The following is a 22,436-nucleotide window of genomic DNA, read 5'->3' on the forward strand; positions in this document are numbered from 1 at the left end:
GAATCAGCCGTTGTTGGGAACTCCAGCTCAGTGGATAGCTTCACTCAAGGTGCATGTGTATATACATAAAAAATAACAACAATTCACCAGAGACATGACCAACAGAACCCCTGCAGGGACCACTGGGGGACCACAACATCCAAACACAACTAAACACTCTGCCCAAGGGCACGTTGGGGAAAAACACCCACACTTCACCTCAGATTGGAAATCACAGAGGGTGGAGCTTAGATCAGTTGACTCTTTATAGAGTCAAGAGTACCTCCAAAAAACTATTCAGTTAGAGTTATCTGAGTAAATGTAATTAGTTACTTTCCATCCCCAGCTAAATTAAACTAAAACATAGATATTCTTTCTATATATGTATATTTCATTATTTTTTCATAGTAATAAAAACAATAACAAAAATAATGACAATGATAAAGTAATAATAAAAATGATAAAAGTTATTATCACTATTATTATTATTATTATTAATTTATTGTTATTATAATTATTATTATTAGCAGTACTTCTTTCTTTTGTGTAGTACTTTGGCAACATTTCCTTTCATTTAAGACCAGTGTTTGTCGAACAGGTAGCTTTTTCTGCTCCTTAAAAAACTTTCATTGATTCAAGAGTTAGGTGTACAAGATATCAGCTTGTTTTTTTGTTTTTTTTAGAATTTATTTATTTGTTTTTTAATTATTAACAGCCTTAGCATTAACAGCCCCGTGTTTGACCAGCTATTGATGTAAATGACACATTTTTATGTTAAATTAAAATAATCACCACTGGTTTCAAAATTAAAAGAATAACTAACATGTTTTGGGTTGTGTCAAACCTTACCAAATTCTCCAAACATAAAAAACTGTATGATAAATATCTGGAAAATGCTGTGTAAGTTAATTATCTGGCATTTTAAGACTGTAAAACACTGCAGGACATAAAAATGCTTTTGCTTGTATTCATGAGGCTACACACAAATCAGCAGGTGCACAGTCGATTTCAGACCCGTCCTTTCTCGGAGGGGCGGAGTTTGTGATCACACCTTACACCTTCAACCTACAATCCGCCTGAGTGGGTGTGCCCGGCGCTGTTGAGGTTTGATGACACACACAATGCTGCACAGCCAGTGTCGCCTGAAACACCGCGGGAAGAGACATGGGGAAGACAGGTGGAAGAAACGACTTTGAATGGGTCTACAATGACCAGCCGCACACGTCAAGAAGAAAAGAAATACTGGGTAAGAAGAGAGAGAAAAACTGTGACATGTCTGGGTCAAGTGTCTGGAAAGTTTGTGTTGTAATATCGGGAATGTTTCTCTGACCACAGCCTGCTTGTAGCCGGTTAAACCTGTTTATTAGCTGTTGCCTAACGACTGGCAGTCCACAATGGATGCAGGAGCAATGTAGAAACTAACATACTTAGATAAACTAGGAAATACTCACTGACATGTGAAGGACAAGTTAAACTGCACATTTAAGCTTATTATAAAAACAATTTTTAATGAAGTGCACATCAAAGTCAGAAATAACAATTAATATTTCCATTGCCTTACTTCTCAAAAATGTTCTTAACAGGGCTTGTCTAATCCCTGGTTTACTTTGAGTTGAAGGCTGTGTTCTTTGTTATTTTTGTGACATTCTGAGAAAAAAGCAACTACTTTTAGAAAGACGGTGTACATATCAGTAGCAGAGATAGTAAATGAACTCGTTCACCCTTATCAGTGCATGTGTGACTTTTATATGTACACTCCCTGGGTTATTTCAGTCTAACTCATGACTTTTACTCATATCGCTCATAAAATCTCCCAGAAGCTCTGACCTAAAGACTTCTGATGTAAACCAATCTGCCTCTCCATCTTTCTTCACTGACTTGTAGGACAATGACAACATACTGATAGCAGGTGCTGTTGACAATGCCTCTGGGCTCACAAGGTAACAAGACACAGTCCCTGCTCATGACAAACACAGATGCAACGCTTTGCATGAAGTAAGAAGAAAGGCTGCATGAGGATCTCTGTTAGAACAGCGTTCATTCACAAAAAAAAATGACTTTAAACCCATGAACGCAAGGGAACATTTTTCTCCTCGGGTTCATTATGTTATTTGATTTAAAATGTGAACATGACTTGAACCTGTTGCTGTATATTTGATCCCTTTCTTTGTCCAGCAGAGTCATTATCCCACTGATGGTGTGAAAGACTCATCTCAAAGGTGATGGGGTTGTGTGACACTGCTGAGGCTTAAATTTTTAAAGGGTTTTATGTTTTTTTTTTTAATCCTACCTTCAAGGTGTGATGTAAAAGCCAGAGATCACTGACTCTAACTTCCTCTAACTTTTGCTTGCCGTTCTATGATGAGAAGGCCATTTTCCTAGCAGGGGTGGGAAGAAACAAATCACATTTATTCCGATAACTGTACGAAGTTTTAGATTAGAAAGTCATATATTTAGAAAAATCAAACTCAGAATTTCAGAGTTTAAAAAGTCAAAAATTAACAAAAACGTGAAATTTCCATGTTTATAAGTCTTACATTTTGACTCTTGAAACTGAAAAACAGTGGTTAGATTTCAACTTTTTGTCTTCATAGTCTTAAAAAAAAAATTACGTTTTGGTTTGCTGTGTATTTCACTTTATTATAGGGATGTGACTTTACCTGAACAACCTGGTTTAAGATCTATTTTCTTGTTGTTCTTGCTAATAAGGAAAGATTAGATTTTACTGTACAACTCCTCAGCAGCTTCTCCGTATTTAAAGTAAACTTTGTTTTTTCTTTGAGTAGATTTATAGACCAGGACTTGTAATAAACAAAATTTTAACCAGAGTAGCCTAACTGTACGTTTACTTGAGTATTATAGTCTAATACTTTTTCCACCTCTGCCTCCTAGTAACTGCAATGATTGCGACTCTGGATTATAGTTGAAAATTTGTAGGCATTGTAAGACATTCTTAAATGATTTCATGATTTAATATTCAATTTGACCTGTAGCATGTGCCAAACCCTGAAGTATTTTTGAGTTGTAACTTGAAGCAGGCTTTGTGACATGTTGGAGTGGAAGTAATCTCTTGATGGCTCAGAGCATGTACTGTGCGGACACTTTAATCTGTTTAAACAGTGTCTTTTATGATGTCTGGTTACTGATTGAACTTTATGCCATCTGGGTTCGCTCTGACGCAAACAAGCCAAGGATGCGCAGCCCCTATATTCAGTCACAAACTTCTTCAGTAGGTATATGGTGGTTTGAAATCATACACTAGATCTAGTATGCATCAGCCTCAATGTTGGATCTGTATCTTATGAAATGATTGTTTGAAAAGTAGCTGCCACAGGGGGAAAGAGGGAATTCTTCTTGTTTAAAAATTAACTAAATAAAAAAGGTAGTAAAAGACGGACCTACATATCACTGAAACCCTTGTGTTTTTTTATTCTGACCTCTTTCAATTTACATAAAGGCATTACACAAGACAAAGAGGCATGCCACATTTGCATGACATATCACATGATGGTGAACGACTATTGCTCCATAAAAGTTTTGCATCAGCAGGAAACCATGGTGAACGGGGGTTGGGGGGTGGGGGGTGGTGGTGGTGGTGGTGGTTCAGGTGCGGTCAGTGCAACCACAGTTTACCTGTATGACCTAATGAGCAGATCACGCTGTGAATTTGAAACTAGAAACATTCCTTAAGCATAAACGGCTCATGTCTCCCTAGAATGAGTTCCATGCCCCTCAGCAAAACAACACCTCTGCCAATTAAAAGTGACTTTTGTCAGCTGGCGTGTCCCATGAGAGGGTCTGGTGTTTTGCAACGTACACAACACAGTATCACGTCACGGTGTTATTCAAGGATACACTGAGAGAAAGCTTGAAAATAAAAGGGTTTTAATCCTGTGTGAGTTTAATCTTCATTACTTATGTTTGTTTTTTACACACAAAAATTGAAGCTCCTATGAGGAGGTAAGGAAACAGAATTAAATTCTTACTGGAGCCTCTAAATTATCTAGAAAAGCAAACAAGAAAATAAACTTAAAGGTACAGTGTGTATTATTGAGCTTAGTGGCAATGTAGCCAAACAAAGTTGGTAAAAATAAAATTTATTATTTATTTATAAGTAGACATATCTAAATTTGTGTTTTCACACCTGAATATGTAGGATTGTTTTATTTTTTATTAGAATAAGCCTTATATTTATACATAGGGAGGGTCCCCTCTATGCACCCTGCCATCTTGGATTTTTGCATCTTCCTTGTTTTTACAGTACCATAGAAAAGAAATCAAATGAGACGGTGGTCTGTTAGACTAATTATGAATCATTTTTAAAAATCATATGCCTGAAATCCTGATCAAATGTTCTTTTGAAACTGTAATAAAGCCTCCTGCCACTAGTAGCTGCTGTAGCTTCAGTTAATGGCCGCTGTCTTCCGGCCAGTTTCCCCTGGCATTTTGCCAGACGTCAACATGAGAAGTTTAGCGTGTAGCGTGTTACAGAAACAGTGCAGTTTAGCAGTGTTTTGAACTAGAAAATAGAAGTTGTGTGCAGGCTATTAATTGTTATACTCATGTATAACTACTCAACGGAAGAGATGAGTAACCAGATTAAGCAGGATATTTATCTACAAAGAGAAACGAAGGCTGGCAGAGCTAGCTTCTAGCTTTAGCCACCCTCTAATAGGCACAGCAGGCTAACATCATATAACGACCAAAACCCTCACAGCCCTGAGATGCATTTGACTGTTTTCTGAGCATTTTCTCTACTTTAGACAAGTCAGTCAAATGTAATTCAAATGGAGATTTGGCCAATTAGGGAAATAGCAGACTGTTAGATGATGCTCATATTCCCAGTTATACACAATATACCTTTAAAAGCTTAATTTTAGTCATATCTTAAAATTATCTGTTACAGCTGCCACAGGGTCAGTGCGACACATAAAGAGCATCAAATCAAACTTTCAAAAAAAGCCTTTGTTTACATTTTTAAAAGCTGAGGTTCACTTTGAGTGAAATTCTAATACAAAAAACAAAAAGCTAATCTCAGATCAAATTATTTTTAGATCCATTTAAGAAGTAGTCATATGAAAGGTAGCTTGCTTTAGCTTTGTAAGCTTAAGCTAAAATAGCTATGCTAGCTACGTTATTAATGTTACCACACAAGTTAATGAAGCTAAGTTAGCTTTAGCAACGTGAGCTTCAGCAAACATAGCTAAAGCTAATGTAGCTATCTCAAGAATGTACCTACATAGCCTTATGAGGTTAGCATTAGCTGCATTATCTGCATAGCTAACGGAGCTACGTGAGCTACGCTGGCTGCTTTAGAATGTTCATGAAGATGAGCTTTTTTCTGTAAGCAGACAGTTTACTCAGCTTTATTAAACATTTTGCAATTAGGTTTTGCAGGTCACGTTTTTAACTTTTATCTTTTGGTAGCTAACCCTTTCCACTATGATGATTCCTCAGACATGCAGTTACAGTCAACAGTTAAAACTAAGTGGGGTTGAGCTGGGAATATATGGGGATGCACTATTTGTCACCTTTACTGACATCTTTTTTCACTCACCCTACCTCAAACTCTCATTGGTTAGTATTCCTTTTTACTCCTATGACTAACTTCTATCCCCTCTCCTCTCTACTTCTTTCCTCAGCAAAATACCCAGAGATCAAGTCTCTGATGGGTCCAGATCCCCAGCTGAAGTGGGTGGTGTCAGGCATGGTCCTAACCCAGCTACTGGCCTGCTACCTGGTCCGCGACCTCTCCTGGAAGTGGATCTTCTTCTGGGCGTACGCCTTTGGAGGCTGCATCAACCACTCCCTGACTCTGGCCATCCATGACATCTCTCACAATGTGGCGTTTGGGAACAAGCTGGCCAAGTGGAACCGCTGGTTCGCCATGTGGGCCAATCTCCCCATTGGGCTGCCGTACTCTGCCTCCTTTAAGAAATACCACGTTGACCACCATCGTTATCTGGGTGGAGACCAGCTGGATGTGGACATACCTACGGACGCTGAGGGATGGTTCTTCTGCACTCCAGCCAGGAAGGTGCTCTGGCTCTTCCTGCAGCCTTTCTTCTACGCTCTCCGCCCGCTCGTGGTCAATCCTAAACCTGTGTGTCAGCTGGAGGTCCAGAATGCCCTGGTTCAGCTCGTAGTGGACTTAATAATCTATTATCTGTGGGGACTGAAACCTATTGTTTACCTTATAGCAGGATCTATTCTGTGCATGGGATTGCATCCTATCTCTGGACATTTCATAGCTGAGCACTACATGTTCCTGAAAGGACACGAGACGTACTCGTACTATGGACCACTCAACATGATCACCTTTAATGTTGGGTATCACATGGAGCACCACGACTTCCCTAGCATACCTGGCAGCAAACTACCTCAGGTGAGACGTGTGATAAATCCCAACTTAATTACTAGCTGCTAAACTTTGGACTGGAGTCATTATTTCAGAGACTATTATCAGTTTAGCTTCAAAGAATGAGGTCATTTTTCAACCTGTACATCACCAGAAGGTGTGGGTCAGATAACGCGGCCTCTCCTGTCACCACAAAGGCTAATGCCACATGTCACATTTTTCCATCAAATGAAAATATTTACTTGATTAAAGGCCAGGGTTTGTAACTAATTAACTGCTACCTGTGTGGTTCCATGACAGCATGACGGGATTTAGAGAGATACCTGCTTTATAACACAACCACTTTAGTGAAACTGCAAGAAAATTCTTTGATTATCTCTTTTCTACTCCAAACTGATAGTCGGTATGATTGATAACTATCAGCCAGAGAGTCGGTTTGAAAGACTGTATATTAATATGGATGAAGCAACAGTCAACCAGGGAGTGAAGCTAAACATTTAAAGCTCCCCCTACTGACTGGCTGCAGTATACATCTTAAACCCCACTTTTCTCTATGTTAACAAAAGGGATGTGTTTTTAAGTGAGGACTCTTGTAAAAAACATGTCTCATGATATGTATTTACTAAACTGAAAAACATTTTATTTTCATTCATTAATTTCTCTTAATGAGGAAGAAATGCACTGAAAAAAGCATGTCCAGGTCACCGCTGAAAGTGGTCCCAGAATGTATAGGTGTGCTGGAAACAATGCAAAATGTACCGCTTTGAGCAGGACCAGGGAAGTGTCTTTTTCAGTGCATTTCTCCCTGATTTTGTTAAATTTCTACCTTGCAAAGCAGATGGATTTGTTAGTCAGCAGGAAAAATCATCTTGACAAGCACCAATCCACAGTATTTATGAGAAACCAAAAACAGGTCAGAACAATCAGAATCATCTGAAGAGAGCAAGGTGGTAACTACAGGCAGGGTTTAGTTGTACTTAAAGCTGAGAGCAAAGGCTGCTACTAGTGCAGCGATTAGCTCAGATGTAGTTATAGTATAGAGGTAGTTTATCAGAACTGGACCACTTTTCTGTATGATATACAGATTATAAACAGCACTGAAAGCTTTTCATGATGGAAAATATCTTTTTGCTCTTCTCCTGGCCTGCTTCAGTGTGAGTTTGTGATCATTACTGTTTGTTTTTGCTGTTGCATACAGTGGCTACTGCTGTGGTAGCTATTAGCACAGATGCAGCTGTAGACATTCTTTCTTAAAATGAGCGAAGAGTCACACTGAAAGCTTGTCTTGGCAGGAAAGATGTTTTTGCCCTTCTCCCGAGTGACAAGAAACTCTTTCTACTACCTCATTCTGTCTTGTTGCTCTGATTGGCCCATGTTGACTGTTACAGACAGAATTTGTTCAGTCACCTTGTAAGAAATTATATGAAAAGGCCTTGCCTTCCCAAATTGTTTGTATGAGCAGATTCCCATATGAATGTGAAGACCTCAATTTATAAATGTATTACATAGGAATGGTGTAGGGATGCACCATATTGGATTTTTGCCGATATCTGATATTAGAATATTTAAAAATTAATCGACACTGATATTGATACTGATATTTAAACATAGTTTGGACCTAAAACCTGAGTCCTTGAAAGCCACAATTTGAAGTTTGCACAAAAATAGCTGAAAATAGCATAAAAATAGCTTAAAATACCATAAAATGGCATTAAAGTAGCTGAAAATGGCATTCAGTAGCTCAAAAAGGAATAAAAACAGCTGAAAGTAGCCTTAAAATAGCTGAAAATTGCATTCAGTGGCTGAAAAAGCATAGAAATAGTTGAAAATAGCATTAAAATAGTCATATTTTAGACGTATAAAAGTTAGAAATAAGAAAAGTCATAGCAGTTGAATGACAAAGAAACTGAATTTTTAAAAGTTTAAACGGTGTCGATACGACAAAGTATGAAGGAGGAGATTGCCGGCGTTGAAGAAGAATAATAAACAAAATGGTCGACAGGAATATCAATAGTGTGGATGCTCAGCATCCCCACTAATTATTGCTGATATACAATAGTGACTTTTAAAAAAAATAATATCAATATTTCAGTGCCAAAAAATCAAATCTACATATTGTATATTTAAAACCTGTATCTTAGATCAGTGGTTCTCAGCTCATGTGTTGGGATTCAGAAGTGTTTTAGTTGGTCAGGACCGTGTGTCTTGAAAATTTGGCGTTAGTACAAGACGTACAGAAGCCCTAAGCAGACATCCATGTTTTATTTTACTCAATTTTGTTGCGATGACAAGATTGTAATTATTTTTTTGAGATTTTGAGCTGTTTTCCCCATGATAATCTCTTATTTTCTTGGGGTCCCTAGAAGAGCCAGAATTAACATGTTATCACAGCTAAACCAGCTGAAAACCACTGCTGTAGATCGGGGGTTCTCAACCTTTTTAGTCCAAACCCCAAAATAAAGGTGCCATAGACTGAGGACCCCCACTGTACCTGAAGGTAGTTGAACACGGCCATGTAAAATCAAGGGCTTGTGCGGACAAGGCTGTCCATAAGTGGGGATAAAGAGGAGAGCTTTCTGGAGCCCAGACATGAAGTCGGCAAAATTATGGTCCATTATATTATCATTCTGTGATACCCACATTTAATTATTTTACCTGAATAATAGCCACTGTTATCAAAGCAACAAGTTTTTTCTTTTTATTCATTTGTGCCGTAGTATATAGTCATCTCAAAAATGTAAAACCCTTTTTTAAAAAACAGAAATAAAATGGGTTAAAAATGACAGAAAAGGTGGTGAAATTGGATTTTAAAAACAGAAGAAATGGGGTTGAACTGGCAAAAACGGCCTTAAAAAGTGGTAAAAAAGGGTTAACAGTGTCAATATTGGCTTAAAAGTTGCAGAAAAGGATGGAAAAGTGGTGAAATGGGATTAAAAAGTGGCAAACAATTGGCAAAAATGAGTATTACAAATAGTGAAATGTAGTTAAATTGTCAAAAATAGGTGTTAAATGTGGTGGAAAGAATTTTTTCCACTCTTAGAATTGGAAAAAATTCATAGAAAAGGCATTGAAATTTGATTAAGAAGTGGCAAAAATGTATTAAAAGGGGCAAAAATCAGCAAGAAAGGTGATGAAAAGAGGTTAAAATGTGGCAAAATTGGTGTAAAGTGGCAAAAATAAGTAAGATGATGAAAAATGGGCTCAAATTGTGCAAAAAATATTCTCACTTTCTTAAAGGCATCTAGCGACCCCCAAGGGGGTCCCGACCCCAGTGTTGAGAACCAGTGATGATAGATGATATAAATGTTTGTTTTCTTACACAGGTCAAGCAAATCGCAGCAGAGTATTACGACTCCCTGCCTCAGCACACTTCCTGGACCCGGGTCTTGTGGGACTTTGTGTTTGACGACAGCATCGGCCCCTACGCCAGGATCAAACGGGAGTACAAGCTCAAAAAGCAGGAGTAGATCTGAGACTGCTTTTGTCTCTCTTTTATAACCAATGTGAATTTCAGTCATTTAATTGCATGGACCACAGTGAAATTTCTAGTCTCTGGTCAAATGTTATCTTTTTTATACACTGTGTGTGTGATTCACTTTGTAACTCTTTAATCACACAGAAAACCAGAACACTTCAGATGAAGTTAGATACTTTTCACCCATTATTTATTGTTTCTATTCCTGCTGTAAACTCACCAAATACATATTCATAGGAGGCATGGAGCTTCCTGTCTTTAACTAAAGATGACAAATAATGTGCATCTAACACAAGATTAGGTCATGTACATTGTCATGGGGTTTTAAAGCTATAACTACCTCGGTGGTTTTGTTTTTCCCTAAGCATCAAGTCATAATTCGCGGAAAAACAATCTGTTGTAATGAGAGAAGAGGCTCCTGAGGCTTCACTGATAATTTACCATAATTTCATCATGCAGAACTGTGCTGAGGTGGAAAATGAGCATTGAAACTTACCGTCCAGTAAGAAGAGCCTTTTTCTGTAGTGACGCCCCGATCTGCTTATTCACAGCTGTGTTGTGAACGGATGATGATCAGAGAGAAGACAAACAAATAGAAACTCTGTGATGTTAAAAGAAGTTCTTTAGAAATGTACTGTTCGGCCTTGAACGTCTGTTTTCAAGCAAAATTATAACCTTTTCGATCAAGGTTGCAACATGCAGTAAATGATAATGAAAATTGCCACAGCATCTCTGAGTCACTTGTGTGCTTATATCAAAGACACAAAGTGTGATTTATTAACCACAAGTGTGAATAAAGAGCTGTTCTAATAGCTGTAGCAATAATGAAAGCTAACATGTAAAGCCTCATGTTGACAGAGCAAGCAGAAGAACACACCTCCAAAAACTAGGGTGGAGACATTCAAAGCTCTGCTAAATTCACTTATGGACGAGGATTAGGGGCACTGAAAAAACTCATTTTGAGATTTTTTTCAGTTTTGAAAAAGAGTAAGAATTCTGAGATTTAAGAAAGAATAATGAGATCAAAGTCAGGATAATGAGATTACGGTTTGGAGTCTGAGAGAAAAAAAGTAAGAATTCTGAAATTAAAGTTGGAATTCTGAGATTAAAGTAAGAATTCTGAAATTAAAGTTGGAATTCTGAGATTCAAGTCAGAGTTCTGAGATTAAAGTAAGAATTCTGAGTTTGAAGTCAAGAGTTCTCAGATAAAAAAGGCCAGAGTTCTGAGGTTAAAGTCAGAGTCAGAATTCTGAAGTAAAAAGTCAGAATTCTAAGATTAAGGTCTGAAATCTGAGGGAAAAAAGGTTGGAAAATTGAGTTTAAATACTCCGACTTTAAACTCAGAATTCAGATGTTTTTCTCCAGAACTCTGCAGTTTCTCTCAGAATTCTGAATGGTTTTTTTTTTTTTTGCAGAATTCCTAAATTCAATCTCAGAATTCTGCCTTTAATTTCAAAATTCCAACTTTAATCTCAGAATTTCCACTTTTTTCTCAGCTTTGAGACTTTTTCCTCATAATTCTGATTTATTTCTTAGAACTGGAAAAAAAATACATCCCCAGAAAAAGTAATTCAGTGGCCCTTACCCTCTTCTATATTCAACTTTATTTCAGAGCTACTTGAGTGTTATTTTGGCTACGTTCACACTGCAGCGCAACAGCGCAAGTCGCATTGAATCAGACCTTTTCGAATCAGATTCAGGCCATTTTTGTATGTGGTTCTCAATCAGATACGTACCTGATATTTTGGAAGTTGACTGCATTGTGAACAGGCAAACAAAAAAATCAGATCTGAGAAAAGATCAGAATTGGGCGTTAAGGCCTGCAGTGTGAATGTAGCCTTTGTCTGCTTTGAAGCCCCTTAAAGGTCATGGACAGAAAAAACAGTCAAGTTTCAGTCTGTAAGGATGAGCTTGATAAGAGTTTCAAACATTTATAACTTGTGTTTTTTCAGTCCATGTCCCTTTTGGGGGCTCCGTAGTTTTCCCACAGTATGTACAAGTTCATCTTTGTGTTTTGTTTGATAAGTATGGTTTTTTGTTTCTATTTAAAAACTGTAGTATATATAAATATATAAAATCAGTAAAAGATCTTTATAAGAAATGACTTTACAGAAAACAAGCTTGTTTCTGATTTTTACATTGTGTTTAGGGTTAGGGTTAGGGTTAACCCTAACCCTAACCCTAACATCAAATCTGTTTGGTTATTTAAAGTTCCTGTGAAGAGTTTGAACTGATAAAGAAAAATTCTGAAACAACTGGTGAGGAGTCTTTATGATATGAAAAGCAAATGGGACGATCAAGACTGTAAACTTACATAACTGTTTAAATGACTGAATTTCCAGTCACAGGGTAGTTGCCATATGAAGAGATTATCTGTAGCTGCCAGAAGTTTTTCACAGTCAAGATTAGTCATGATTATTAAAACATTTGTCTGTTAAGAAAGCAGGATCAGTCACGGTTAACAACCACACCTCATCTGATTCTTCCCTTGTTGTTCTTGTTTGAGAGCAGGGCAAATCCAAACATAACATTTTGATTATTGAATGAAAAAAGCAGAAAGATTATCTTATATAATCTTCCCCCTCTTTCACAAGATTTAGGGTTCAGTTATGCATATTTTTTTTTAGAGGCATGTTCGGGAGAGTTGCACACTTACATCAGCTGAATATTAATTTTAACAGACATTTTATGGCCTCAGATGGCCTGGGTTGAAAACTGACCTGGGGTTTTTCCACATGTCTTTCCCACTCTCTCTGACCTGACATCCCAGATAGACTGTTATATCCATTGCATGAGTATATTTCACGTTCATTTGGGAAACCTCCCATACAAAGTGTTTGGGGAGGGAGGAATTTTCCAAAAAATTCTCAGAAGGTTTTTGGCAGATGCTCCATATGTCACATTCATTATGAGCCAATCAGAGAGGCAAGACAAAATTAGTTTGTATGTGTGCACAGCTCCAGTAGTAACCTGAGCTTGACAGAAAGACACTGATGTAGTTTATGAACAGTGGAGCTACTTGGTAGATAAAAATCAAACCAAGGCCAGCAAGAGAAGCTTTCAGTGTAACTCTTTGCTCTTGCTTTATTTAAGAAATGTGGTTGAGATCTGATTAAAGTACCACTTTTCCACAGCTAAATCTGAGCTAATCACTAGCTGTAGCAGCCATTGTGTGTACCGGCTTTTAGTACAACTAAACCGACCTGTAATGATTACAAACTCATGCAGAAGCAGGCCGGAAGAAAAGCAAAAACATTTTTTCCACCATGAAAAGCTGTCAGTGCTGTTCTATGCTCTGTCTTTTATAAAGAAACATGGTCAAGTTAAGGTAAATTTGCAGCTATAGAAAGGCTGCATAATAAAATTTAGATTGAATTGTGATATGTCCTTCTGCAGAAGGTGCAAAATTTGTCTCAAAATACCAGTTTACTACAACTTTTTTGCAATAGAGATGTTATTTTTTGCATGTTTTTAAAATCAGAATAAGAATGAAAAAAAGTTAATTCTTTTCAATACAACTATTCACATCTAATTTGCAATACAAGTCAAAACAATCCCAATTAGAAATTTTTTCAAAATGATTCAGCCCTAGTTTAATCTGATATTTTTTTTGCTATAAGAATGATTTATTGCTTGTAATTTAAAAAAAAAATATTTAAGATAAAAAGCTTAAGAAATAATTGCATATTAAACTGCAATTAAAAAAAAATCAGAATTAGATTATTTTCCAAAATGGTTCAGCCCTATGAGAGTCACATCCAAGCTAAGCATTACACCAGTGGCAGCTATTGCTACCGGCTTCCAGTTTAACCAAACCATGCTCAAGCTACTGCCTAATTCTCTCCAAATGATGCTAATTGGTCCGGTCTATTCTCAGACCAGGCACAATTGTTTCTGATTGGAGCTTTATAAGATGGATCTACCTGACTACAGACGTGGAATCTGGTCAGTCCATCTGTTTGCAAGGCTACACTCTCTCATCCCTGCTTCTAGCTCTATTTACTCTTCTATCTACCAATAAAACAGTCCCAAAAAAGGCATTAAATGCTGTGGGACAAGTTTTTATGGACACTTGCTGATGAACTATGCGTTAGGGAGCATATGTGTGATTATGCATCATTTCTGGAAAAATGAGCCTCCTCATAGCCTCTGCAAAAAAATATCTGGGGCCACCGCTGCAGCAAAGAGATGGGAGGTCCTGCTTTGAAGGACAGAAGAGAAGACACAGAGACACACTGGGATATTGTGTAGATGGTTGACAGGTCTTATTGTTTCTTGTTTGAATGAATTTACTTCCAGCTTTTTAAATCAGAACATAGTTGAGAGCGGACAGAGTGGATCAAATGCAACAACCAAAGTTTCAACCAAACCCTTTCTGCAGAGATACATGTAACTACCATCACATTCGCCTATCATTCAACTTTCTGCACATTCTTCTCTAGGTAAGATTTGCATATTGCCAAAACTCCATTTAATCCCCCACACTGCTGCTACCATTATCAAGTTCAACATCTCATATATAGAAAGGGGAATCTTCATAGAAACAAACCACGATAATAAATGTACCACCGTTTGTATTTTTTTTTTTTGCTTTTTTCTCTTTCAAACCAAATAAAAACTAGAGATGGGGGTTTCATGCATACTTGGGAGGTTCACAAAGCATAGGATGACTAATAGATAGGACTACATTGTTGTATATCTAGGTAAAAGCAGGTGGCACATTTACAGTTATCGGCCTGTTTTGTGAATGATCCCCATGTTTAAATGATCTCACGTCTGAACAGGTAGACAGAAACGTGTTCCTCGCTCACACTGGAGTTGTAGAGCAGACTGTTTGTATGTGTTGTAGAGTAATTCCCATCTTACCGTATTTGTTATGATTATGCCTTGGATGTGAAGGAAAGAGGTAATTAAAGTTGCTAATTGTGGTTCAACATTAACAGATTTTCAACAACTCAGAAAAAAAGGTTTGACACACAACACCAGTATGAACAAGGTCATAAAAAGCCTTTTTTAAATTATGCCAGTCATGGGCAGGTGAGTCTGCAGCACCGTTACGCCCGTATTGTGCTTGTTATCATCAAACAATTAGGGAAAAACTAAACGAAATAATAGAAAATATTCAAGGCTGACATAAAATGGTGTGCAAGATTCCTTTCTCCTTCTATAATATCAATAAAATACTCATTGTCATCAACAGCATCATCATTATCACCACAGTTTTTTAAATAATAAAACAGTAAAAACTTAGAAAACAAAAATATTTTCTTCTTAAGACTTGGACTGAACAGAGAACAAAGAGTTGCAACACCAGGCTGACTGAGTCTATAGGTGCACAGAGAGGACCACAACACCAAACTCAGCACGAAAGTCCGTCCATCAGTTTTTGATTTTTCATCCTCTGTTTGAGTTCATCAGTCCTGTCAACCTTCCTTTATCCTTCTGCGTCACCTATCCCAGTCTCTCTCTCTCCTTTCCTTTTTCTTTTTTTTTTTGTTTTTTGCTGTCCAGCAGACTCAAATGTTGGCACAACGTCTCTGCACCTTGCATCGCGGCGTCGCGAGGTCACAGAAACATTGAGAGAACATTCCCCTGGGTCCTCGTGTCTGTGCATCTGCATGTCCATCCTCCTCCAGCTCCTCCTCTTGCTCTCCTTCCTCTGCTGCTCCGGTGAGATTAGGACGTGCTGATTCTGCCGATTTCTTGTCTGATGGCTGCGGAAAAAAAACAGATCAAATGTTCAGGGAACTACAACTTCAATAACACTTTCCTCTCATACTTTCCATTTGATGCATCAAATATGGAGGAAAAGAGTTGGAATGAATTATTAATAGTGCCAAGGAGCATTTTGATGTTAGGATTTGTCTCAAAATAGTAAAATTTTACTGCCAGGAAGTTGTAAAAACCAGTGGCTTGAACAGATTAAAGATTGAAAGACATGCTTTGTGACCCCAGATACTGCAATTCACTTTACAAGTACAATGCTTACCATTTATGATTTCATCTTTCACCTTATGCAACTCACGAACAACTTCATCCAAAATTTCCTGCAAAACAAGACAGGCTTTTGAGTTCTGACGTTGTGTGCAAAATAGTTTTTATACACAGCACACGACTCTGAATAAAAGCAGTAAAACTTGTCAGAAAATAATACCAACCTGTTTCATCCTGTCAAATTCTGTGTCTGATTCACTCGTGCTGCCAATGGGTCTCACTCTGCAACACAAAAGAAAGAGTCAACATAAATGCAACTTTTTCTTTAGAGAAAATATGTTTAAGTATACTGTAAGCATTCAGGAACTGGAAAGATTTCTGTTATTTTAAAATATGTCAGCTATTTAGATAGAGGTCTGGCTGCAGACCGTTCATCTGAGACGCCCTATATCTCAGGAAGGAAATGCTGTAATTTGCTGGATAACATATCCCCAGTTTTAAATAAAAAAAAAAAAAAAAAGAAAAAGAAACTTAATGCACAAAGTCTGGCAGTCACATTCATGAACTAACCACGTTTCCACCGTTACAGACTAAGCAACATCTCATAAATAAAACAGACAGAGGTCAGAGGTCTAATCCAGGATTAAATGATATATAGATCTGTTTTAGAAGTAGTTACAGGAACCCTAGCTTTGTCAGTTTTAGCTAAAGCTAACATAGCTATGCTAGCTGTATAATTAACGTTACTGCATAAGCTGGTGTGGCTATGTTAGCTTTAGCAACATTAGCTTTGGCTAATGTTGCTAAAGCTAACATAGCTGTACTTACATAGCTTACATAGCTGCTTTGTGATCTTAGCTTTAGCTAGGCTAGTCACGTTAGCTACGTAGCTCAACAGTCTACAGCTAAGTTTGCTTTTGCAATGTGAATTTTAAATAAAGATAAAGTAGATATGTATATGTAGCTGATTCATGAGCTTAGCTTTTAGTACATTTTCTACAAAACCTACGCCGCTAACAAGCTACATCTGCTGTCCTCATGCAGGACAAGATTTTTTTCTTGTAATCAGACTGTTTACTAGGATTTATTTAACATTTTGTGATCAGATTTTGCAGGTCAGGTTTTAAACTTTTGGTGACCTATCCCTTACCTTAACCCTAAACAGAAGATTTACCTAATTTTATTTTGAAAGTTTAAGCATGCATTTCTTTTATGAAATATACAGCATCTCAAATGTCTGTGAGATTGGCAGTCTTGACTATATTTGCAAAATAAAATAAATTTGGTCTCCTGAGTTCCCAAACCCTTACAGTCTTGTTGAAACATGTTACAGAGAAATAAACATAACCCTGTTCCAACTTTTTCAAAACATTTTAAGGGCAGCAAATACAACATGGTCATATTTTTATCTAAGAACAATAACATTTCTCAGTTTAAGTGTGATATGCTGTCATTGCCATTTTCAGTTAAATATAAAGTTTTGATATAATGAAAATCATCACATTCTGTATTTATTTACACAGGGTTCTCAGTCTTTTCTAGACATATTTTCCAAGACATTTTAGTTAATTTACCAGCTAAGAGAGAGACACATTGTACCTTTAGACCAATATGTTCCTTTCTGTGGAAGTCTGACCCAAAAGATGTGCAGCCTATAGCATATAAATGATGAAGTGATAATGGACTAACAAAATAGCAATAGCACTAAATTCTATGAAAATAAGTACATGAAGTACAAAAATTTACCCAAAATGTCATGGTAATTCCTGAAAATATCATGCTAATACTTAAAAATTTCAAAGGACAAACTTCCCCCAAACTTATCAAAAGGTACAAACAGATTTCCCAAATTTATATAGAAATACCAAAAGATTTCAAAGCAAATTTCCCCCAAAACTTCCAATGAAGCTCTCAAAAATATACAAGCATGTGCCCCAAATTTTAATGAAAATTCTTAAAATCTTTATGCAAAATACCTCAAATATCCCCAAATTTCCCTGAAAATTTCAACAAACATTCCTCAAAGTTTATTGGCAAATTCTCCCAACATTTTACAGCAAATTATTTAAACTTAATAGAAATTCCGGACAATAATATCTAAATTTCAAATAGCAGAAGTTACTATGCTTTAGGAAACTCAAAATGTAATGTCCTCATATGTACATGCAGGGTCTTGAGAGGTTAAACAGCATCCCAGCTTTTTATGAATAGGGTTCTCTGCACATCCTATTTTTGGTTTTATGTTGGTTTTCATTTCTTTTACATGCACAAGTGCCTTAAGTGATTTAAACCCTTGAGGTTAAGTTTTATATTCGGCACTCGTCTTTCTTTCTACAGACCTGGACACCAGTGACGACTTGTCTGCAGAGTTGGATCGTTCCCATGGCTTCTTTACAGCATCTGGTGAAGGAAGAATAAACCACATCAAAATAAAACTAAAACAGGATTTTGCTTCCACTTGCCTTTTTTAAATTATTTTTTCTTTTTTAAATTAGTTTTAATGTTCATCCGTCAGCCTCTGCATTGAGATGAAATTATAAAATGCAGCAAATCTGTATTAGAAAAAAATCTTACAGAACTGTTTCTACAAGAAAAGTCAGAGCCAAGTGTGACCTTTCCTTGCACTCAGCTCATATGAAACTCTTCTGGGGAGACTGTATCACAGTTTTCTTAAGTAATCTCCTAGAATATTCAACACCAGGCTTCTTCCTGCCCTTCCTATGGTTCAATTTTAGATCTTGGTTCTTTAATCTATTATTACTCTGTATTGGCTAGACCATGACTGTCTTTGATTACTGCATTAGCAGAGTGCTTGGGATTGTTGTAAAGCTGAAAAAAAAACCCAAAACATTCCCAATCAGGAGCTTTTAAGAAAGAATGACAGGACAAACTACATCAACAGTGCTAAAACAACCAATCTAACAGTGGCCCAATTTGCAATTTCATTATACCACAGAGCCGATGAGGTTGATCTGCTACATAATGAGTCCTCTCTGTACCTGTTGAGTTCTGCTGACCTGGTCCTCGACCACTTGAGTCATCCTGCAGGACGGAAAAATGTATTAAAACAACATAATACTCAGTTTTACTGCAAGTTTCTCAAGGTGTTTCAGTTTGAATCAGATGTTTAAACATTTTTTTGATAACTGCTAGTTGGCCTTCATGCAAAGTGTTAAATAAGAAAAATTGATACCACTCTAGAATGTGTTATAACAACATCCACTATTCATTTAGTTAGCCAAGCTTAGCTTAGCATAAAGAATGAAAAGAGAGGGGAAAAGTAAGTTAAGCTTTGTCTACAATCACACAGGGTTGTTTTAACTTATTTGAAAGGGGTCTGGCTGCAGACCACAGCCCTTAGATGTCCCCACTTTCACACCACTACTGTGAGACCGATGGACAGGATTGATGTACTTTGCCGTTTTACATTATCTATGTAGCTAACGTAGTCTTGTTAGCTCTAGCCTTAGCTACCTTAGATGTTTTTTTCATGGAGGACGAGCTTTTTTCTGTAAGCAGACTGTTTGGTTGCTAACACCTTGTAATTAGTTTTTGCAAATCAGGTTTTTGGCTTTTCACTTGCTTTATTACTTATTTGAAAAGTAAGCTTTAGAGGTGTTGCTATAATGAATTTAGCCCAGGTGAGGCTTTTACCCTCTGCTTTAAGTCAGTGTTCTATGCTAGGCTAACTGACTGCAAGTCTTATGTTGTGGAACATTCCAAATAATACTTACATACTATCAAAAAAGCAACACTTTTTCATATTTTCAGACATATATTTGGGTATTGAGTATCTACTGATACACAAAAGCCCTCCTGAGGATCGGAACCAACTTTGTGTGGCAAATCTTCGAGTTTTAGTATTTTAAAATACCAGTATGTTTTGTGTTTCACTGAACATTAGGAACAAGCTAGCAATGTTAGTAACATTAGCAGCTGGCCTGCATACAAACTAGTTTCGTTCATGTGGTCGGGTTAGCGTCAGTAGCTTTTTGTCTGCATACAAAGTTGTTCTTTCATTAACACAGTTGTGTAGCCAAAGTAAACATCTATGACAGGTAGAATCTCAGATTCAACGACATAAGGCTGGACTGAGAAAGGCTGAGAAAAGCTGTTTAGAGCTGGTTTATACAGGGTCAAAAACCTCCTCTGATGTTAAGTCCATATGCACTTTGACCAAAGCAAAACACAGGTGTTTAATTTCATTGGAGACTTTGTTAAAAGGTGGAAATTGTATTTAACAATTTCCCCAAGTATCAAAATAGTTCCTTTTTGGCACAGGACTTACTTCATCAGGTTTCTCTGAAGCTTTCCGTCTGAAAACGGGAAACAAAGGAAAGGGTGAGATGCAAATGCAGACATTTCAGTGACTATGTAAACATATGTAAACACCACAACAGTACACAAGCTTTTCTCTCTGCAGAAGTCCATTAACTGCAAGTGAAGCCCAACCAGGAAGAGTGACATGTTGACAGAAGGGCTGACAGAACAGGTATTTTCTCGTGTTTCTCTGCATGATTAATAGAGGAAAAGGTGAAGGGTGTGTGTTTGTATAGCTGCTTTACCTGCGAGCTAGTAAGGCATTCATCTCCTGCATTAAGCCCTCCCCTCCTCCTCCACTGCCCCCACTGGACCGGTTGGAGTCGCTTTTGCCACCAGACCCTGGCGGACTGCTCTCGTCCTGAGAAACACAGTGGGTTTCAGGTGTGTTTTGTGTCGTGGTGTATTTATCTACCCCCACCCTTAAATACGCAAACATCACAGCTTCAACAATTGATCAGATAACACCAGAAACACTGGATCTTCATCTCCTGAGCTTAAACCCTGTCTCACCCTGTGTACTTTACGCAGCTTGGCTCCAGCCAGTGCCGCAGCCAGTCCTGAGGGTTGGTGCTGGACCCCTGGCGGCCCCCCAGGAGGCCCTCCACCAGTTGGCAGTGGAGGGGGCATAGGTGGGGGCACTGCCATTGGGGGCGGTGGACCTGGTGGAGGTGGAGGGGCTGGAGGACCAGCCATGGGAGCTGGAGCAGAGGCTGGAGGGGGAGCCACAGAGAGCATAGCAGGGTGACCTGCAGAGACAGGGGGGCCTGGAAGGGGCAAAGTTTGGCATGGGTTAATAGCTGTAGTGGTCGATGGATTTTTTTCCCCATGGGAGGCAGCAATAAAAAACATCTGACTATCTAACAATGAAACTAACACCAAACAACTGCCTACTACTGGACTACTTTCTATTTCGCAGCACTAGCACAGCACTTGTGAGTGTATGGAGTGAGGGACATTAGGAGAGAAGAATATTTTCAGTTTAGTAATTACAAATGAGGAGCATAGCTGTGGGTTTAAGATTTTTAACTCAAATCATTTGTGAGAGCAGCTCATTTTCACAGCCTATGTTGGCAATATTTCCAATAAAGAAGCGAAACTGGCAGCCAAATAAACCAATAAAAAATCCTCTCTGATCATGAGTGTGCTTATAAAATATTAATAGCTGACAGCAGCTAAACCTTGTGACAGTAAAGCAACTTCATGACGGCATAAAGGTTAACTCGTGGCCAGGTCAAGTGCTTACGGAAAGACTTAGGGGACATTTTTAAATGAACAGAAAGGTTAGCCTGCATGGACACCAGTCTAAATGGTAAAGTCATTCTCTAATGTGTTGTTTATGTTATTCCTTTTTTTTTATAAAGGGTCATCTGACTTTAGAGCAGAAAGTTACTTAACACAACTTTCTATAAAAGTCCCTGTACAGTGAGAAAAAAACTCTGTAGTTTAGGTTTGTTGTATGACATGCCACTGTGTTATGAACCAACTGGCTAAATCACAGTCGTGACAAACATCTTTAACTTTACAAGATTAAGCTTCAAAATCATGAAAAATGAGGCAGTAAAATCTGCTCTAAGCTGGTGTGGGCTTGTCAGTTGAATTAGCTGAAGCGACGCCCATTCAATCCCCTAGAATTTCTAAAAATGCCAGAGCAAAAACAAAACATTTTGGGATTAAATTTACTGTTTTCTGGTACAAATCTCTCCATTATGATACTTTCATTGGCCTGTAGTCCACCGTGGATAATAGATTTGGAAAATTTACCTCACAATGAACAAAAAAAAAGCATGTAGCTGGCAGCTATCTTTCAATGAAGGCAATGTCATTAGCTAACAACAGACTGTACTGAGATGAACTGCTCTGTGATTTTAAATCATTGTAGCATTGGGGGAGTGGGGTAAATCCCCATAGGGACTGGGGATGTCATGGGCTCCTACATTAACCTTGCTCAAATACAACCAAGACAGGAAAGAAGTGAACAACTTTCTAAAAACCTAAATCAAAAATTCAATCACACATAGATCTAAGTGTTCCTACATATTTACAGCAAACTAAATCTAACATATCGAGTATGTTAAGACACAAAGTTTGGATTTAACTTTACAGGGACTTTAAGCTTTTATCTATAATAGAATGACCTTACTTACCTTAAAGCACTGGGTTCAATTCACTGATAATTTTGACAGCTTTTTAAAATTTTGGTACCAGTCTTAGTCTTGAGATGAAATACCTTTAGTTTTAGCCACATGTTAGTCATTTCTATCCTTTATAGTTTTAGTCTAGGTTTAGTCCATAAAAAGTCCTTACATTTAAGTCTTAACTTTCAGTCCAAGCATTTATTCTCTTGCCTGAATCTGGTACCAAATCATG

The 22,436-nt window shown here is 37.7% G+C and overlaps 2 protein-coding genes across 5 annotated transcripts in view; one reads left to right on the forward strand and one right to left on the reverse strand.

Moving 5' to 3' along the window:
- The first annotated feature begins 1,114 nt into the window (after positions 1-1,114).
- degs2 (delta(4)-desaturase, sphingolipid 2) lies at positions 1,115-11,146 on the forward strand. Its single transcript, XM_041812904.1, has 3 exons — positions 1,115-1,225; positions 5,622-6,364; positions 9,661-11,146. The coding sequence occupies exons 1-3, from the start codon at positions 1,144-1,146 to the stop codon at positions 9,802-9,804; spliced, it is 969 nt and encodes a 322-aa protein (XP_041668838.1). The 5' UTR covers positions 1,115-1,143; the 3' UTR covers positions 9,805-11,146.
- Positions 11,147-14,055: 2,909 nt separating this feature from the next.
- evla (Enah/Vasp-like a) overlaps positions 14,056-22,436 on the reverse strand; it is a 66,575-nt gene continuing 58,194 nt past the window's right edge. For all 4 annotated transcript variants that reach the window (XM_041812511.1, XM_041812509.1, XM_041812508.1 and 1 more), the window contains 8 exons: positions 20,580-20,833; positions 20,312-20,427; positions 20,035-20,062; positions 18,746-18,788; positions 18,086-18,146; positions 15,971-16,028; positions 15,802-15,859; positions 14,056-15,526 (listed from right to left, as the gene is read on the reverse strand). In XM_041812511.1, the coding sequence (XP_041668445.1) occupies positions 15,489-15,526; positions 15,802-15,859; positions 15,971-16,028; positions 18,086-18,146; positions 18,746-18,788; positions 20,035-20,062; positions 20,312-20,427; positions 20,580-20,833 (656 nt within the window). In that variant the 3' untranslated portion in view covers positions 14,056-15,488. The remainder of the gene's footprint in view (positions 15,527-15,801; positions 15,860-15,970; positions 16,029-18,085; positions 18,147-18,745; positions 18,789-20,034; positions 20,063-20,311; positions 20,428-20,579; positions 20,834-22,436) is intronic.

This window comes from Cheilinus undulatus, linkage group 18, assembly GCF_018320785.1.
Source record: "Cheilinus undulatus linkage group 18, ASM1832078v1, whole genome shotgun sequence".
NCBI lineage: Eukaryota > Metazoa > Chordata > Actinopteri > Labriformes > Labridae > Cheilinus > Cheilinus undulatus.